We start from the raw sequence: 19,754 nt of genomic DNA, 5'->3' as shown, positions 1-19,754 counted from the left end.
GGATTGGCTGTGATGCGCTAATCACATGGCCCCCACATTCCCCCGACACGACACCACTCGATTCTTTTTCATGGGGATTCAGTAAGGATGTCGTGTTTGTACCTCCTGTGCTGGGTTCTCTACCTGAACTTGGAGCAAGAATTCACGCTGCCACTGATCAAGTTACACCCGCAATGCTACAGCAAGTTTGAGAAGAAATTGACGTCCGATGGAATGTATGCAGGATACCAACTGAAACCACATACAACATCTTTAGTTTAAGGGAAAAAAACTTACATGTTTCCCTACAAAATAACACTAAACAAAGCTCTATATCTTCTTTCAATAAATTTATGTGAATTTTTAAAGTTGCAAAGTCATTTTTGAACCAGCCTGTAATACATGAAGGTGACAGATGGACACATCTCTGTCACTTGAGAGGAGGAGGAGGAGGAGGAGGAGGAGGAGGAGGAGGAGTAGGGGGGGGGGGGGGGAGGTAGCCCACAGTGAACCTGGCTGTACGTTTAGACTAGGAAGAGAGATGTGAGTAAGCTGGATCCTGTGCTACACCATTTGGAAATATGGTATTAACTCCATATTGGGCAGAAGATTAAGATTAGGTCTAGTGAAGAAAGTAGAGAGGAGATTGTACAAGCAGGACATTCCTCACTACAAATAGATGTGTATCACAATAGAGCCAAAGCACTACTAAAAAAAAGAACAAAGAGCACACAACAAACCTTAGAATACATGCATGCTAGGAAGGAAAAGTTACGAGAGATCAAAATTGTAGGCTGATGACAATTGCATCATGAAGGAAGATTAAGGGTAGCCTTACAAATTGATGCAATACTTACATGAACTAACTACAGTATATCATATCAAAGTTCTAGAACACACAATGGAAACAAAGGTGATGAACGTACGTGGTTTAATCTCTAAAGGGTTTATCTTATTTCAGCTGCAAAAATTACCTCCTAAAAAAAAAAAAAAAAAAACTTTTTTTGTCAGTATAATAAAGAGCCTTCTTTTTTTGAGAATACGCAATCCACATAATTGTTCTACAGTGCATTCTCTGGCCTTTTAATTTTGTCCAAAGAAATATTATTGGTTGGTAAAAAGAGATTATAGTCTGATTTAAAGTAGTTGTCACTTGACAGGCAACGGGCTGCAGGGCTCCCGCCACCAATAAACCAAAGGCAGCCAGTGCTGTCGGCTGCCACTGTGTTGCCACTTCGCTCTGCTGAGCTGACTAGGGCATTGTGCCAGCCAGCCAGCCCTCAGCGAGCCATTGTAGACGTACAGCTGAGAGATTTGAGTCACTTGTAGCTTCACGTGTTTACGATGTCTGATGAAAGCAGTCGCAAGAGAGGGAGGCCGTGGCTGCACACTCCTTGGAAACCTCCAAAAAGTGGCGAACATGGCGTCATTATACGCAGTCAGGTGCATGAATACGTGTGTTCCTTAAGGGAGTATTTTGAGAGAGAGAGAGAGAGGGAGAGGGAGAGAGAGAGAGAGAGAGAGAGAGAGAGAGAGGGGTGCAGGAGGGCCTCTCATTCCTTTGGATAAGGTGGTGGAGCAAAGTGCAGCTGCTCTTCAAGTTAGCGAACGATCAGTAATAAGAATCTGCAAGGAGAAATTCACGAAAGAAGGCTCGAGTGAATCATCTAAATTGGAGACACCTGGGAAAAAGAGGTGACTAGAGAAGAGGGTCACAAAACTTGATTCTTTTCAGGAAGATGCCATTCGTCGTCAAATATACGCATTTTATTCGAGGAAGGAGTATCCAACACTTAAAAAGCTACATGCTACCCTCACAGCGGTTGACCTGTTACAGGCTAGTAAATCATCTTTGTTACGAGTCGTGAAAATGTTAGGATTCTGCTATAAATCAATCTCTGGCAGAAAGTTACTAATGGAACACCAAGATATTGCAGCCTGGCGATGCTGCTTTCTTAGAGAATTAGTGGGGACAAATTTTGATGATATCGTTTGGCTTGATAAAACGTGGGTGAATGCAGGACATAGTTTAAAAAAAGGTTGGACAGACGGTACCGTCAGCGGTAGTATGGCAGCTCCGATCGGCAGAGGAAAAAGGATAAATGTAGCACATACCGGAAATTCAAAAGGTTTCATTCCAAATTGTCTGCTGCTATTCAGTTCAAATAAGACCTCCGACTACCACGAAAGAGATGAACCACAATACTTTTGTGAAATGGTTTGAAGACTGTGTGGTCCAGAACTTAACAAAAAACTTTATCATTGTTATGGATAACACTCCTTATCACTCAGTAATACAAGATTAAGCACCCACAAAGGCAACGAGGAAAAATGACATTGTTAGCTGGTTACAGAAACATAAGGTACAGTTCGACAGTAATTTGACAAGGGCAGAATTATTAGAACTTGTATCGCAACACAAGCCAAAGAACCTGATTTACATTGTGGATGAAGTAGCAAAAACTACGGGCATAAAGTGCTCAGATTGCCTCCTTACCATTGCCATTTCAACGCAATAGAGCTGATTTGGGCTCAGGTTAAATGGCATATTGCTGCAGAAAATAAGAAATTCACATTAACCGAAGTGGAACGCCTTTTGAAAGAGGCAGTTGAAATTGTGACATCAGAAGATCAGCAGAAGGTAGTGCATCTCGTGAAAGGAGTGATACAGAACACATGGAACAATGAAGGTATCTTACAACAATTTGTCGAAGACTTGATTATATCTGTCAATACGAGCAGCAACACGGATAGTTCTACTGACTCTGGTTCTGAATTAAGCAGTGTTTTCGCATTGTCTGATTAGTGTGTAGCGTACTTACTGCCATTAAATATTGTGTTTGCGAATTTATTTCGATTAATTCTTATTCTTGTTGTGAGACTAAGAAATACTGTTTGGCCAGCTGTTGTCATCTCCTTACGGTAAGCTAGGCTGAATTTTAATTCTATTTCATTTTGTATATACACCAAGATGATATTCAATGTGTGTAATAGTTTTCGAGATTTGCAATCTAAAGAAGAAAACTTTTCCGGACGTGAAAATTTCTCACACTTCAATAGTTAATGTAACAACGGCCCTAATTAAAATTAAGAAAAGATATCTGATATACTTATAGATACCACTGAGACCGATACTGTACGTAAATTTCAAAATATTTACATAATATTTATAGGAGATAGAGATTTTAAACGTCATACTTGTTTCGAGTTCAGCACTGATAGGGTTGCTTAAAAACACTGTTTTCAGAAATTTATATACAGGAAACGTAATGCACTACGAAAACTTTTAAGGATTCTTTGCCGAGTGCATTATTTTGGTAATGAATGGAAGAAAATAATTTTGCTGTGACACCAATATTTTTTCAGTGATGACTTGATAAGTTAGAAGACGTTTGCAAAATTGAGAATTTAAATGGTTTCAAACAAATTAACGTAACTGTTGTCCTAATTAAAATTAAGAATAGATATTTGACAGATTGAGAGACATTGTAGAGATATACATCATTTGTGGGTTTTAAATGTTTTACTTACTTTTTGTAGAAGATACAGACTTTAAAACGATTTTCTATCGCCGGGGGTAGCGATGCGCTGAGGCGGCTGCCTCCAGCCAGTTTTTGACGTGACAACGCCGCAACTCCGCAGCGCCAATGTCAAGTGACAACTACTTTAAATCAGACTATAGAAGATGATAGTATGAGAGTCTTTCACATTTTCGTTATATGGATAGGAAGGAGTGTACTTATTACCTTTAGATGGAAGGTTCAAGGCCTTATTGTGCAGCACACTAAGTGCTAGGGCGGGTGAAAATGTGCGAAACTGGAAGCCAAGCAGTGAAGAGAAACGCCTGCAAAAGTCAGATCCAAATGCGCACAGCCATCCATCTTGTCTTTCCACACTGTCTTCACCTGATGAGTTGATGGTCCGCAGCATAATGCATGAATGCTCTCCTGTCAATTCATTTGTCGTCTGCCTGCATCAACCAAATAGGACATAAAATTCAACATAAAAATATATATTGTATGTGCAAAAAGAAGTAAAATTGTACTGACTATTATTTATTATATATTAAATACAATTTCAAATGTGTCACCACGCACCAAGTGAAGAAGCACAAATAGTTAAAGCAGAAATTTTATTCTTTGTGTGCAAATGAGACATATCAGACTGCCTTGGATTACAATACTCTTAAGTACAATAGTAATTTTCATCTGTTTGGTGGTCTTTCTTATTGTCAAGAATGATTTTATGATGCAGTGTTCCTGCACAAAACTATGTGACCAATTTTCTCTCAACGCTTCCTGCATTAACATTATCCATCTGCGAGGTGTATACTTGCAGAGAATCAGCAGAACACATAAATCTGAATTAAAAATATGTTGTAAATGCATTTCTAAAATTTTCCAACAGTCAGAATACTCCACATTTTTTTTGGCATGCACCAAGAGCAGAAACTTATGTTGTCCAAGATGTACGTCCAAAAAATAATGGAGTTGGAGTTGTTCACTATTTTACATTTGATATTGTATTTCCATTACTTTGCAAATACAAGTATCCTGTCATAAGACTTCAAAATTACTGTCATATTTATCAACACCTCAATAAAGAATAATGAGAAATAAATAATTAGGTAACACAGCACACCAATAAAAAGTATTAAAAAGTATGCATAAATTTATTAATATCAACAAAACTCCCAATCTCACTTACAGATCCTACCAACAAGTAAACATTTTAGTGCTATGATTTTTGTCTTGTTTAGTTATCATTACAAGGTCCCATTTCTCTTTTATGGACATTATTTTATCAGTACATAGATTCATCTACAATACCACCACAAAATGCTACAAAGGAAGCAGGCACATTTCTGGCTTGTAAAACTGGCAAGAAGCTTAGTACCATCAATGGTAAGTAAGTAAAATGCTTGTTATCTTAACTGACGAACTTCCTAGAATTATTTTGGTACGACTTAAGGAATTTACCAAAAAAGGCTGGGTGCTGTGTGAGCTCTATGTATTTAAAAAATATAAATAAAAAAAAACAATTACTGCATGTTTTCATTTTTAACGTATACTGAGCATTGTGAATTGTAAGTGAAGTGTAGTATGCATCAGTTTCTGTTTAAGAGGACTTCAAGATAAACTAAAGTCACCAGAATAATGCCATGACACAAAAGTGCCATAATACACAAGAACACACTTGCGAATGAGAACTACTTCCCAAAACATGTCAAGCAGAAAATGAATAAACTAAAATTGTGGCAGAAGTTATTTTATACCAAACAAAACCACGGCTTTTACAGATGCAAGATTCCATCAAATGGCTAAAATACAACTGTTATTTACTTTTTGTCTGCACAGTACTTATTCATCATCCAAATGGGCCAGCAGAATATTGATCAATATATACGATGTCTGTTCAAAAAATTCCAGAACATTCGTAATTTCGCGCCAATAGTGTGTTGGAGCGAAATGTGGTTGGCATCACTGCACACGCCTGTGTTTAATGTGTAACTGCCAGAAGTTTCATTGTTGTATGTCTGTTAGATATTGTTCAGTACTCTAATGAGAAGAACATTGTGCTGCACAGTGAATTTCAAGATGGCAGAGTTAGAGAAGCAACACATCTGCATTAAATTTTGCATGAAACTCCAGAAAATCTTTACAGAGACACACAAAATGACGTAGGAAGCCTACGGTGATGAGTGATTAATTTGTACTCGGTGTTACAAATGGTTCACACAGATTCAAAATGATTGGATGGAAGTTAAAGATGACCCTCATTCAGGACGCCCTTTGATGTCTACAGACAATGCACACGTCAGGAATGTCGTCAACGAAATTGTACACGCCAATCAAAGACAGACTGTCCGAGTGATTGCACAAGAATGTAATATTTCAGTTGGATCATGTCATGAAATCCTGACACAGCATCTTTGAATGCATTATGTTGCTGCCAAGTTTGTCCCACAGCTCACAAAGTAAGACCAGAAAGACCTTCGCCTTGCTATCTGTGAAGATCTTTTGGATGGCGCAAATGAGAATGAGATGTTCCTTAAGACATTCATAACTGGTGATGAGATGTGGGTCTGTGGTTATGATGTTGAGCCCAAGGTTCAATCTTCACACTGGGTCAGGAAAGGTTATCCAAGACCAAATAAAGCTCATCAGGTCAGGTCAAACATCACAGTTATGCTGATAGTTTTCTTTGACTTTGAAGGATTAGTTCATCATGAATTCATGCCACAGGGACAAACTGTTAATTGATGGTACTATCGGAATGCGTTGCGATGCCTGAAAAAATGAGAGATAGAAATGGCCAGAAATGTGGTAAGACAATTCATGGCTCTTCCATCACAATAACGCACCCACAAATTCATCCCTGTTGGTCCATGATTATTGCAACAGGCATACGAAGAGTGCTTCTGGAAAAGGGAACGGCATTGGGAGAGGTGTATCAATTGTGGAGGAGATTATTTCAAAGGAGACCATACATAATAAGTAAAAGGTAAGTGTACAAAAATTTTGTGGATAAGGTTCTGGAATTTTTTGAACAGACTTCATATAATCTTATCTGACTGTTCTACCTACGCCATTTTCATTTTTTCATCTGTGTTTATGTGATTATAAGATTTATGCAGTAGCTATAATTGCTTTCTCATTTTCCACTGTTAACCATACACTTATTTTGCAGCAAAGGAGACAGATAGAGTTTTGTCTGTTTTCTGACATGATTAGTTATCTGTCCTTCCTGATTTTATCTACAGCAATGACAAGTAATACTCTTTAAAAACAAAACATCTCCCACAGTGACTCATTTAGATGCTTATCAGTTGGAGAACTACAAAAAAACTCATTGATCAGCAACATGATCAGCGCAGAAATAAGCAAAACTATGTAAAATGTGTTACTTACCAATTTATTGGAAACCAAGACAGTTATTCATATGGTCAAAGAACCTGAACTGAAATATCTTCACATGTTGACTATATGCTCTTTTTTCAGTTTAAATTTTCATCAATAAGACTGTGATCGTGTGTGTTTGTGTGTGTGTGTGTGTGTGTGTGTGTGTTTTTTTTTTGTCTAATTCTGATAAAGGCATTTTCTGGCCAAAACTTACTTGCGTCTTTTTGTTGTACTTATCTGTGACTCAGTATCTCCGCTACATATTAAGTAGTAATGATGCTTTTCGTAGTGTTGTCATGGACCTTTTACTCCACTAATTACAAAACATCACACATGGGTGTTACTTAGTAGTCAAAATTTTTACTATGTTCTCAATGAAAGTATGAACAGTTATATTAATAGAGCAATAGGAACTCAAACTGTGATTTTCTAATTATGTAGGTAAGTACCAAACTTTTAAGTCATTACCTCATAAAAAAATTTGAAAGAAACTGAGTGTGGCTTTGTGGGCTAGCACAGGATTACCAATCCACATATATGTAGAAAAATTTCCAGCTGGCTCTACAAGTGTTCAGTCACTTGCCATTTCTTTAATATCTGGCAATGGTCTGTTAATTTGAAAAATGCCAAGATGCACTAGCATTCAGTATCCTCATTAAACTGTAAGTCTCCCTATGACTGGTAGGATAAATCAGCTCCAAGATCAGAGGTAGGCAAAGGCCTGCCACTTCCAATAGGACCAGGAATAGTACAGCACAGTGGTATCAAAACCCACCTTCAGCTTGTAGATGTTATAAGGGGGATGGATGGTTGACAGTAACTGGGATCTGTGGATTCACTTTTCTTATAGTGGGGCCCCAAAATAGCATATTTTAATCCATCTGGAAATCATGTTGAATCACACATGTGACTAAAAACTATACGTATTATAGGGTCACAAATAACTATCTTTTTTGAACTTTCACCAATGACAGATTTCTAAAATAATTGGGCACATTCATAAAAAGCTGCAGTTGGCTTCACAGAATTTCAGATTTATCCATACAGTCAACAGACTAAGTTTATTCTCTTGAACCTCAAGTGGGCATTCCATTTCCCGTAACACAAGCGAGTGCATGGCATACTTTGTGCACATGTAAAGAACAGCTGTCTTTATGCTACCAACGTAAGCATGTATGAGTAAAATCACTGTTTAATTTTAGGTTAATGAAACAACAATAAAATTAAGTTATAATATATAAGCTAAACCACTGTTCAATTAAACAATAACAACATAAACTTCTATTATATCATTATGTTGCTGCATATAAGTGTTACCCCACAGTAATGACCCATTCCAAGCATTAAATAGTGCAGCTATACGAGACCCCTGCCAACTGCTTATTTGATTACCAATTACATTGTATATAACTGCCTCATCATGAGATTCTGATTCTAGCTCAGAAATTGGGTCATTTTCTTGCACAATCTGTAAATTTTTTCTCATCTAGCTCACTGTTTATTTCTTATTACTGCTGCTCCCTTGGACATATGACAATGCAAATTATCACTGTGTGAGGTAAAGCCATAATAGAGAAATAGGTTAAGTCTCATAGCTGTAAAACAAGAATGGAATGGTACAAGACAAAGTTATTTGTGAATGGTGCAATACATACAGAAGGGTGCCTGTTTGAAGATTAAAATCAACATTATCTTTCTGTTGTGTTCACGTAATTATACAAAAAACATCATCCAGTCAGGTAAGTCTCCCCTGACCTGGAGTTTTGAGTGATTTTTCCAAACTCTACCACTTTTTTCTAAAATTCACCAATCCTTTTCCTTCACTCTTCTTCCTTCCCCTTCAACCCTTCTGCCTGGAGGGGGAGCTACTGGCTCCAAAAGTTTGCGTACATAATACCTTTTTCATGTGTGTTCTCCTGCTGTCACTTGGTGAGTAAATTTTTCATATACCCAATTACTTTATATTTTTAAAAAAACAAAAAAGGCAGGTTGAGAAGGATAAGGAATGTTACTTTCAAAATAACAATGTTATGGAGCTACAAGAAATTGAAATCATAATTAACCTGGAATAGAGAATGCTTGATGTAGCTCTGACCTCAAATTAAATCTTGATGTCATACCTTAGATACACTGGGACAAACTTAGCTCTTTTCCAAAATTTTAGAAGTTCTGCTGTTAGTCCAAATGATACACCCAAATAGTCCAACCTCTCTGGTGGTCGTTCACTTAGTTTCAGCAACAAAGGCGGAAGTGCTTTACGAGGTTCTATATGCGGAAACAAAAGGCACATAGTTAGGAATTATGTTATTAACTTCATTACATAAAATTATTTTACACACTACTGATTAATGCAATAATAGGTACAATGTTTGCAAAGCATCCCTTTCGTGTTTTTATGATAGTATAAGAGTTTCTTGTCTTACAGTGTGTTGTAGCTACAGTATGGGACTTAAGCTCACTGTGCTACAGTAGTAATTAAATGCACAAATCCAGGCAAGTTTCAGGTTCAGTACTGTCTACAAATTAAAATTAATAGCTTATAATGTTGGACACAGGATTTTAAGTTGGGAAAAGTGAACAGGAAGGGAGAGGGAGGGATGGTCCCATTCAGGACACTCACATTGCTGATGCTACATATTCCAATGAGTGCAAGCACTGTGACTGTTTACTGCTCATGGCTAAAATCCCATGGAATTATATGAACAAGTGTTGTCACATTCATTGAATGAACTGTGATCAACTGTGGTTAATGGCTTCTTTTAGCATTTCCTATGACTGAAATTGATTCAAGATGCACTCTCTAGTATACTGCTAGGTTACCAGCTGCCTCAATGAGTTGCTTCTACACTCCCAATGTCTTTGCATGTCCCCAATTCCAGTGAATTATTCTTTAAATTAATTAAGTTTCTGCGCTTGTTCCATACTAAATCCTCCTCATACTGGATGCAGACAAAACTTGCGGCTTTTAAGGCTCTAAAGCACCCAAGTGAATGGAAGCAAAGACAAGCAAATGAGCATTCACAGACAGTTTGCCAGTTTTCAGAACCATATGCCTGTATCCGAGAATGAATGTTAACAATAGGGAGAATGGAAAAGGGTATTAGAGAATGAGTGTAATGTGCCAACCCCATGAACTATGATTTATTGTTTTTTTTGTGCAAATAATCCTTACAACTTTCTCTCAATACAACACTAATTATGTTACAATGTATAGTTGTAGTTTTCAGGTACAATTATTTTGTATGGCAAGCATTTGTTTTATCAAAAGTACTTGTTTTACCAAAACAAACAAAAAGCAATACAGAAAGACAATCATCATCCAAATCATATTTTTATTATATCAGATAACCTATTTTAACCATTTTTAGGTCATCCTCAGATCCACTAACTGCTAAAAAGGAAATAAAAGGGTTATGATAGCATAATGATAATTGTAATGTGACATAAAAATACACACAGTAGCAATAAGCAAAATAACAATAAATCAATATTTTTGTTATCCTGACGAACGTGCAAACAGAAGATATGGATGTAGCAATACGCAATAAATCCCCCATGTCTGGGGAGAGTGTCTTCAACAGGAAATCCACTAGTATCACAGACTGCGAGCCAGCAACTGGCTCACAGACAATTGCTGCTGCTGCCTACCTACACCAACTTAAACTTGTGTTGGACAATGCTTCAGCTGATGAGCATTTGGTTTCTACTACCACTAACCCTAACATTATACTTTCAATATGTGTGTATCGCAAAGTAGCAGTGGCTGGACTTAGATTAATTTCCACCTAGAATATGACTTATATTAATTTCCATTAAGAACTATTATTGTTTAGTTTCACTGACTAATAGACAATTTTAATGTTTTTACAGAAAGCTTATTTGTTTTCAATAAAGGAGGTTCCAGTTTTGGACCACCAAGCACTAACATGGAGTCAAATTCTTTTCAGTTTTGGCAGCAACAACTCAACCACCATCAGGAATTGGACAAGCACTTAACTAGTTCTACACTACAGCCACTACAGGTGCTGGCAGGCATCCTGGCATTTCAGAAAATCAGTGAGGCTCAAGAAGACTGTGTAGTACCTCAGAAACACCTCATGCCGTCCTTTTAGGCAATGACATCAAATGTCCAGAGCACCGACAGGCCTATGAATCTACAGTTATATTACTTGGCTCAAAAGTTAGCCTCCATTGACTGACTTGTCTGTGTTTCCATTGTCTGACATATTCTCTTTACTATCTGATCAATTTTTCCAACAAAATGCATGGTAGTGGCAATGCTAGAATTCTTACAGAATCATAAGTCAGACACTGTATGTTATGCATCATGGACTGAAGACTTGCAGGGGTTGAGCAGAATATGTCAATCATCTGTGGTTGTGGTAAATCATAAGCGGAAAGTTTAATCTGTGATGTGATTTGCTTAGCCCTGGATAAGGAGGTCCACACACAAGCCTTAAGATAGTCTGACCCCTCCCTGCAAACTGAATGTGCATGTGAGATACTGAAAGTCACACAATATACTTTTTCAGCAGACTCAGACATTTCACTTGTGGCTCAGAGCCATAGTTAAACAGTGCAGCAGGTTTCCATTACAGACACTTTAAGAGGTGGCCAACTGGTCTTATTCTCCACAGACCCAGGCTAGTAGAGTGATCATTTGCAGGGATACATTTTGCTTTCAAATCGCCTGGACTGTTTTTCTTTACATCTCAGATGGAATGTCCACATATGAGGATTAGAGTTGTACGTGTTTACGTAAAGGCATACTGTAGAAGTCTGCCATAGCATGGTGGACACTAGGCATTGGCCTCAGCCAATTCAAGTTAGTGACACTTCAGGCAGTGGTCATGTGCTGCCACAGCACAAAATTTTGTTACACGCAATAATCCAAGACAGAAATCCAAGTCAGCCCTCCAATCAGCTCCACTTGACTTGGTCTTGGCAACAGATGTGTCATCATATGGTATTGGGGCTGTTCTCTCTTGTAAGTTAATGGACAGTGTGGCCAAGTCAATCATATTTATATCAAAGACACTTATCCCAGCTCAAGAAAATTTCTCACAGATCTAAAAGAAAGCATTGGCCATCATATTTGGCATACCTGTAATTCGAATTTTTTTGTATGGTCATAGATTTCATCTTGTTACCAATCACAAACAGTTCGTGCCACATTTTAGACCCAAGGCAAAACATGTCACCTTCATCAATGGGCTCTTTATTTGTCAAATTCTGGAATACTTCATTTACTACAGCACTTCTGCTCACCATGCACGTTACTCCTTACAATGTTGTGTGCTCCAACTACTCCATCAATCACCCTGGGGAATTTCCAGGATTAGGAAACTGACATGCTGCTACATATATTGCCTCATATGGATGATGACTGATGGAGGAAAAGCTCAAATTCGAGAAGACTGTGGAAGGAAAGAGAACATCCCACCTTAGTGATTAAAGGAAATCATAAAAATCCAATATGAAGATTTTGGACATGGTTTGAATGGCTATCTTCCCAAACGTGAGTCCTGTGTATTATCACTGCACCACCTCACTTGGTAACAATGTGACTGACATGACAGAGAGTGACTTAGAGTGGTATCACTTGAACTGCAGAATGCTGGTTACAATAAGTGGATTAATGAGGATGAGATAGACTGCCAGTGATTTGAGCGTTTGTGTGAAAAACACAATGACAGACTCCAGAAATCTTGTAAGTCAGTAAAGCTGTTCCTCCTACTGAGATGACAAGTTGCTTCTTCCTCTCATTTGAAAGTGACGAGATTGCCCCACAATTTTGTTCGGTGAAGTAGAACAGCAGAGAGTAAAATAGACTTCATCAGACTCTATCTTGATGGGCACCTACCTGTCCATAAGTTCAACTTCTCTTCACAGTAATTCCCAGAAAAAATATCTTGACCCACACTCTTTTCAGTTTGTGAGGAAACTCAAACAAACAGAAAAAGGAACTGAAATTATGTATAAAGGAAAATACTAATGAGAATGAGATTTTCACTCTGCAGTGGAGTGTGCGGTCCGGCACACAGTTTTAATCTGCCAGGAGGTTTTGAAAATACTAATTATTACAAAATATCATGACTACAGGAGAGAGTACACCACTTTAAAATGAAAAATCAGCATCTGTCCATTTTCGCCTATTGTTGCAGTAACTGTCTTCATGGCCAAAGAAGGGTAATGAAAGATGAAACAATGGATTACCAACAACAATTTGGATAAATAATCTTAACACTGGGAGGACACCACAGTATATTACACTACACTACACCCACACACACCACATAAGAGACAACACACACACACACACACACACACACACACACACAAAGGGTGACTTACCTAAGATGCAATGCACCTAATATTTCATGAACATCTGAAGTTATCAAAACACATTTCTGGCAAATGATAGTACACAGAAGGCACATAAGTTTTCTATGCGTTTCATACACATCACTTCACTGAGACATTGAAACTGATTTTTTTAAAATGGAACAAGCACTTTTTAATGAGTTTTTTGAGCACTTGAAAAGAAAGACTCAGTGGTATGATACCACCAATTGTTTATAATGAAAAGTTTCATAAAAGCAGCCATGGAAAGAGATAAATTTAGCAGTAATGCAGTTCTCAAGGCACATTTTGTTTTTGTCAGCCCTGTTTGGTGTTATTTACAATGCATTAATGATGGAAATAGCATGTTCATTTTTAAATCAGTATTATTGTAATATAGTAACATTACAAGAAAATGACATAGTTTTTTTTGGCGCATATTGAAGTTTTATACACCACAGTGTTCCTTTTACATCGTGATTTGGATCTGGCTCTGCATGATTAAAAGAGAAATTAGATGGGTTCAACAACAATACAGGCTGTCATGGCATGGCAGGAACAGCCATGGAGCTCAACTCAGAACTGTATCTGTCAAATGCAGTCACCATGCCAATGGGTCACATCAGACAATGTTGTGGTTGCTTCGAGTTACGATACCAAATAAAGTAATGATGGAGCATCTGCTGAGTAACTCTGCTCGATCTACAGTTTAAGAAAACAAAACAAATATCCAGACCAACTTTTTTTCACAACAAAAGTAAGTAGAACACCATACACAACTTTCAACATGAAATATATTCTGGAGTCAAAATGATGGAATGGACACTTGTGAATAAGCAAGCAACAACAAACCATGCTGCTCATGACATGTCTGTCAAAACAACACAGTGGCTGCTCTATATTCTTCATTAGAAATGTTTAAGTCTGACTTTTCAAACTGATGGCTTACGAGAAACACAACAAGAAAACAACAACCTGAATTTTCTGAATATATTAATGGTGACATTTGTGGGCTAATCATTAAGTTGACACCTAAACAATGACATAGAAATAATATTTCATTTATGATTTTATCAACAATTCTGTAAATTGTAAGCTCTTGCCCCCCTGGAAATTCCATTGTCATCATTACTGGGCTCCATTACATGCCACGGTGATAACCTTAACATATGAGAAATTCCTCTGTGCGAGCCCTGGTTTCTCTTATTTTATTGTGATAATCACTTCTCCCTATGTAGGTGGGTGTGAACAGAACGTTTTCGAAATTGGAGGAGAAAACTGGTGACGGGAATTTCATGAGAAGATCCCGTTGCAACGAAAAATGCCTTTGTTTTAATGATTGCCACTCCAATTCACGTATCATGTCTGTGGCACTATCTCCCCTACTTCACAACAATACAAAACAAGCTACCCTTCTTTGCACTTTTTTGATGTCATCCGTCAGTTCCATCTGATGCCGTTCCCACACCACACAGTGATACTCCAGAATAGGGCAGACAAGTGTGGTGTAAGCAGTCTCTTTAGTAGACCTGTTGCACCTTCTAAGTGTTCTGCCAATTAATCGCAGTCATTGGTTGGCTCTACCCACAACATTATCTATGTGATCGGTCAAATTTAGGGTTTGTAAAAACATTTACTATGAAAAAGCAAGCAAAGTACAACTTTGCACTGAGATAAGTATAAAAATAATTGAAACCTGAATATTCAATGCTCTCTTTTAAATGGATCAATATTTATTTAAATAAGGCTGCACACTCAATTATTTGTGCATAAGAAGACCCCCACCTCACACCAAAGTAATTCCCTAACAAGATAAATTTGAAAGCTAACCAGTTCACAGAGATTTGTACGTAAAATAATGAAAATAAGTTCTCAGGTCAGGTTTTAGCTGGTATATGTGTACCTATGTGTTCCTCTAGTAAGCCAACCTCATCATCTTCCACTGGTTCTATGACTTCAGATGGCAACTGGTCTTCATCTATGCTGGGCACTTTGAATTCATAGTACTCTTTCAAAAGATTCAAAGCTCTGCTGCCATACCCCATCTACGGAATGAAAAGAAAGAGTAACAATAGCAACTAGAAATCAAATGAGAGTATAATTCATCTAGCAGTTTTCAGAAATGAAAATAGCAAAAAGTCAAACAAAACATACCCCCTGATAGTCAGGATGTGTTGCTATCCTGACAATACGAGCACCTGCCAGGGATGGGAAGTCTTCATCTTGATACTGCTGGGCTATTGTCCATGGGATAAGATCTCCAGATGCACGTTTACCACGAGACAGCCCATCGACAACAGACCCTCTGGATACCTGGCCTTCCAAACAAACCTGCAAAATTAATTCCAGTCTTCAAATGTGAAACCATAAGCTGGCCAGTTTCTATTCATAGCATCATGTTGTTAGTACCTGAATTACAACTAGGATTTCAGGCAATGACTTTTTGTTGGGATCCACAGGGCCAAGCAAACAGAAGAGATGATGTGCTGGAGCATCTGACATCATTTGCAAGTCATTTGGGCTATTCTGCAATGTATGATGACACATTATTATGCAGAATATTTGAAACCTTCTGTTCTGCCAAAACTAGTTTTTCAACTAACCTTATAATGTGAGGCTACATAGAGTGCAACTAATCGGTGCAAAAATGCTTCTGAGGCTTTGTGGTAACAGAAGAGAGTATCCCTGAAATGACAAAACATGATATCCTACACTGCGTGAACAAGGTTCACTATCAAATCAAGTCTTAAAGTAATATATAGGAATCAGCTGCAAACATTTCTATATTTCAAGAGGATTTGTATTATCTGCTTTTCATTCATTTTTCAAATTTCCTTCTTGAGTTACATTTTGTTTATTCTACAAAAGAAAGAAAGATAGAGACCTGTTTATGTAGTAGAGATCACAGCTGTCAGGAGGAGGGCACCCAGACAGTAATGGCTGTACAGACGTGGCATCCAAACACAGTAGATCTGTCAACCATTTCTCAACATCATCATGAGGTTTATAGCGAATGGATTCTTCCAAAGCCACCTAAAATGATTTATAATAAAGGCTGTTGCATCGAATGGAGAATTCACTCAAATAAACTACAAAACTAGAAGGAGATAAGACTAGCTGACCAGTAAGTGCCTTCAAGAGGTGAAATTCCAGTACCGTCTATAAAAACATTTAAAAATAGGTGAAAAACATTTTTTTTAATTTTCAAATATGTACATTGCCAGTACTGGTATTTTGCATGCTGAAAATAAGTTATGGCCAGCCATTCTGTCTCCTTGTAAGTTCACATAATGAAGGTTTTGTCATAATATACAATGCACCTTTCCAGGATTCAATCTTCTGCCTTTGTCATTTGCAACACACTTCATTAAAAGTGTTTATTATTTTGTGATGTACATAAATAATATCATCTGAAAATAAGGATAAGGATTTGCTCTCTTATTATGTTTTCTAGTAATGATATTAGAATTATGGACAACCTGCACACAAATGTTGAGAAAGACAAGAGAAAGTATAAACACTGTCTCATCCAGTGCCCCCTCCCCACTTTCACAGTGACACTCTTCCCTTTCTCTTGTCCTCACTCTTTCCTCTACTGTGCTGAGATCCCTTCCCACATCAAATTTCTCTCTCACATTATCTCTTCATGCCTGTGATCGCTACCAGAATTTATTCACATTTTATCACTATTTCTGAGAGTAATCTGTCTATACACTCTCCAGCCACCCAATAGTACTTCCTTATCACCATCTTCTGCTGTGCCACTTTAACTAACCCAGGCGCCTCAATCCTCCTCCTCCCCCTCTCCCTGTAAAACAGTCACCTATGCAACCACACATAAGTAGTATTACAGTGACTTTTGTGTGTGTGTGTGTGTGTGTGTGTGTGTGCAAGCGTGGCAGGCGTGTAGTGAATGATATAGACTATGGAGGAACATCAATTTAATTAGCTATCAGTGGTATTGTCTAATCAAATACTTTCAAGCAATTATGGAACTCTGTCCAGGAAGTAACAAGAACATTATAACAATTAATTAACAAACTTTAAAGTTTGTGCAATTGAATGTTTAAAGCTACACAATTCCTCTACCACAATTTACAAAGTTACCATGGAGGAGGCACACACAGCTACAAAATGTGTGGCAAAGTCAGAGCAAATTCTAAACCCCAACACAAGACCTGACCTACATAGAATCCCTTTGGGATGACTATTTTTGGCTCATTAACTTGCGCAGATGACGTCTTTCCACCTTAAACGTTCTCCCACAGCACCCCTGCACTCTTGCAGCCATATCCTAGCCAATGTCTAAATCCTTGCCTCATGGCAGTGGACAAGATAACCCTTTCAGCTTATCACAGAACAAAGTGACCCCATGTAGTGAGACACTTTTCTGCTGTGTCCCTAACCACAGCTGATGTTGATAGCATTACCAGCAGCTACCAGATAGTGGATCAGCAGTTTCTTACTGCTGTGTGTGCTCTATATGACGGCATGCAGATGAAACTGTCTCTTTTCAAGTATTCCTGGTGCCCACCTGTTTGTTTTCCAGATGGCATGCTGAAGCATAGCCTGTGTCTGCATAGCGTTGCTCGCTATGTTCCTGTGCTTTTCATAACCCTTCAATTTCAATAATCAATATAATATAATCAACACATCAGGCTGAAAATTTTCAAGCAGATTTGGTTGTTCTGGCTACTGTCTTTGCCTGCTCATGTTGCACTGCTGCTCCTATGTGTGCGAGTAATTACACAGGAGAAAGAATGAAAGTTGGGTTAATTTTGGTGATCTTTTACTCATTCATCTGCACCTGAGTGGTTGACATTCTTTACACTTTTATTATTGAAATCCTGGGCTTTCACTAATGATTTATTACAGTAATGTTTATTGATAGAATACCTGGGCATAGTGACATGGTAGAAGGCAAGGGAATTTTAACAGTTCCTTACACGGTAGTATGAAAAGGAAAGATATCAGATCAGCTTCGGTCTAGGTGAACAGCTTGTACTATGTGTTTTAATAGTTAAATGTACACTCAGTATATCATGGATACAGGCAAAAAAAAAAAAACAGAACAATGGTATTTTTTATTGTAATAAATGAGCAATATACTCTGAGCAGAAACGTAAAAGGGGCATTTATCTGGCTATCCATTTCTCTTGGAGAAACTAATTAGGTGTTGTACTTCTTGAAACAAAATCACGCACAATACCAGAAATGACTCAGTGCATTATGCTTTGTTTTAATTTATCTTTTAATTGTTGGGTAATTACTCTTGCCAACGATGAAACCTAGCTGCTTGTAACTGCAGAAATCTGAAATGAGAATTTCCGCTACAACTGTAAAATACACATCAATATGAAGGTATTTCTCACCTCATGGAGGGCCCTCCCAGTAGCTGCTGCTGGGGTTTTTGTTTTTGCTTGATCAGCGGTTGCACCTACAGGAGCAGCTTGGTTCCTTAGTTGCTGCAGGAGCTTCAAGGAGAGTGAGCGGCCTGTTCCTTCATACCTAGATTTTAATTAATGTGCATTTAATTTTGCATATTTATAACAAACACACATCATGTTCAGAATTCACTATCACAAATTTTAGAAACAGTTTAAAAGGACAGAATCATAACATTCTCAACAAATGGAATCGTAGAAGCATTAAGTAACCCTCTAAGAAACAGTACATATTATTTTCTGTACTCACCCATTAATTGTTGAAGCCAGAAACACAAGGTATGGTCCCAGCATATTTCTCACAAAAGGTAAGGGAATAGCTGCAGCTTCGTCAATCACCACCAACTCTGCTTGGCCAAGGCGATGCGAATCTGTAGGATGGATGTACTGCAATGGTAATGATGAGGAATGCATTTTTATAAATTTGTTTACACTAATTCTAATTCTAAAGGAAAAAAAAAACCACAAACTCAAGTGCCCCAAGAACACAAAATAAACACTAGCATGCATGCGTGTGACTGCCCCCCCTCCTCCCACACACATACATGCGTGAGCGCGCGCTCACACACACACACACACACACACACACACACACACACACACACACACACACACACACACACAGAGAGAGAGAGAGAGAGAGAGAGAGAGAGAGAGAGAGAGAGAGAGAGAGAGAGAGAGAGAGGTGGGGGGGGGGGGGGGTGTTTTGTATGATTTTAAAGAAGAAGACAAATAGATTTCAATAATTGCAAGTTCTAGAAGAAAGAAATTTATTTATTTATGGTTTTATAAAAAATACACCAAGGGTACCACCAAATGTGGATTAACCTCACATTTTGACATTATAGGAAAAATAGTTTCACTTTTGCATGCAGTGACTACAAAAGCAGTGTTAGGTTTGATAAGTGTGCTAACTGCATACATATCCACACATTTAAACTTAGAGGTACATCCAGTAAAGTTATATGTTATTGTTAATCTTCCATTTTCATTAATTAAATTAACGACAATAATATACTGGATGTATCTACAATGTGAACATCTGTACTTGCTCACTCATCAAACTTTGTTGTGTTACTAAATACAG

At 37.9% G+C, this 19,754-nt stretch overlaps 1 protein-coding gene across 1 annotated transcript in view; it reads right to left on the bottom strand.

Moving 5' to 3' along the window:
• The window catches only part of LOC126412489 (RNA cytidine acetyltransferase), an 87,523-nt gene that overhangs the window by 28,958 nt on the left and 38,811 nt on the right, over positions 1-19,754 (bottom strand). The window contains exons 8-16 of the mRNA XM_050082110.1: positions 18,918-19,054; positions 18,596-18,731; positions 16,108-16,256; positions 15,827-15,908; positions 15,633-15,749; positions 15,378-15,554; positions 15,127-15,268; positions 9,002-9,146; positions 3,726-3,949 (exon numbers count right to left, since the gene is read on the bottom strand). Coding sequence (XP_049938067.1) covers positions 3,726-3,949; positions 9,002-9,146; positions 15,127-15,268; positions 15,378-15,554; positions 15,633-15,749; positions 15,827-15,908; positions 16,108-16,256; positions 18,596-18,731; positions 18,918-19,054 — 1,309 coding nt within the window. The remainder of the gene's footprint in view (positions 1-3,725; positions 3,950-9,001; positions 9,147-15,126; positions 15,269-15,377; positions 15,555-15,632; positions 15,750-15,826; positions 15,909-16,107; positions 16,257-18,595; positions 18,732-18,917; positions 19,055-19,754) is intronic.

The sequence above is a fragment of the Schistocerca serialis genome, chromosome 7, assembly GCF_023864345.2.
Source record: "Schistocerca serialis cubense isolate TAMUIC-IGC-003099 chromosome 7, iqSchSeri2.2, whole genome shotgun sequence".
NCBI classification, from domain to species: Eukaryota; Metazoa; Arthropoda; class Insecta; order Orthoptera; family Acrididae; genus Schistocerca; species Schistocerca serialis.
Note: the sequence above shows the minus strand (reverse complement) of the source record. Positions and strands in the feature narration are given on the sequence as shown.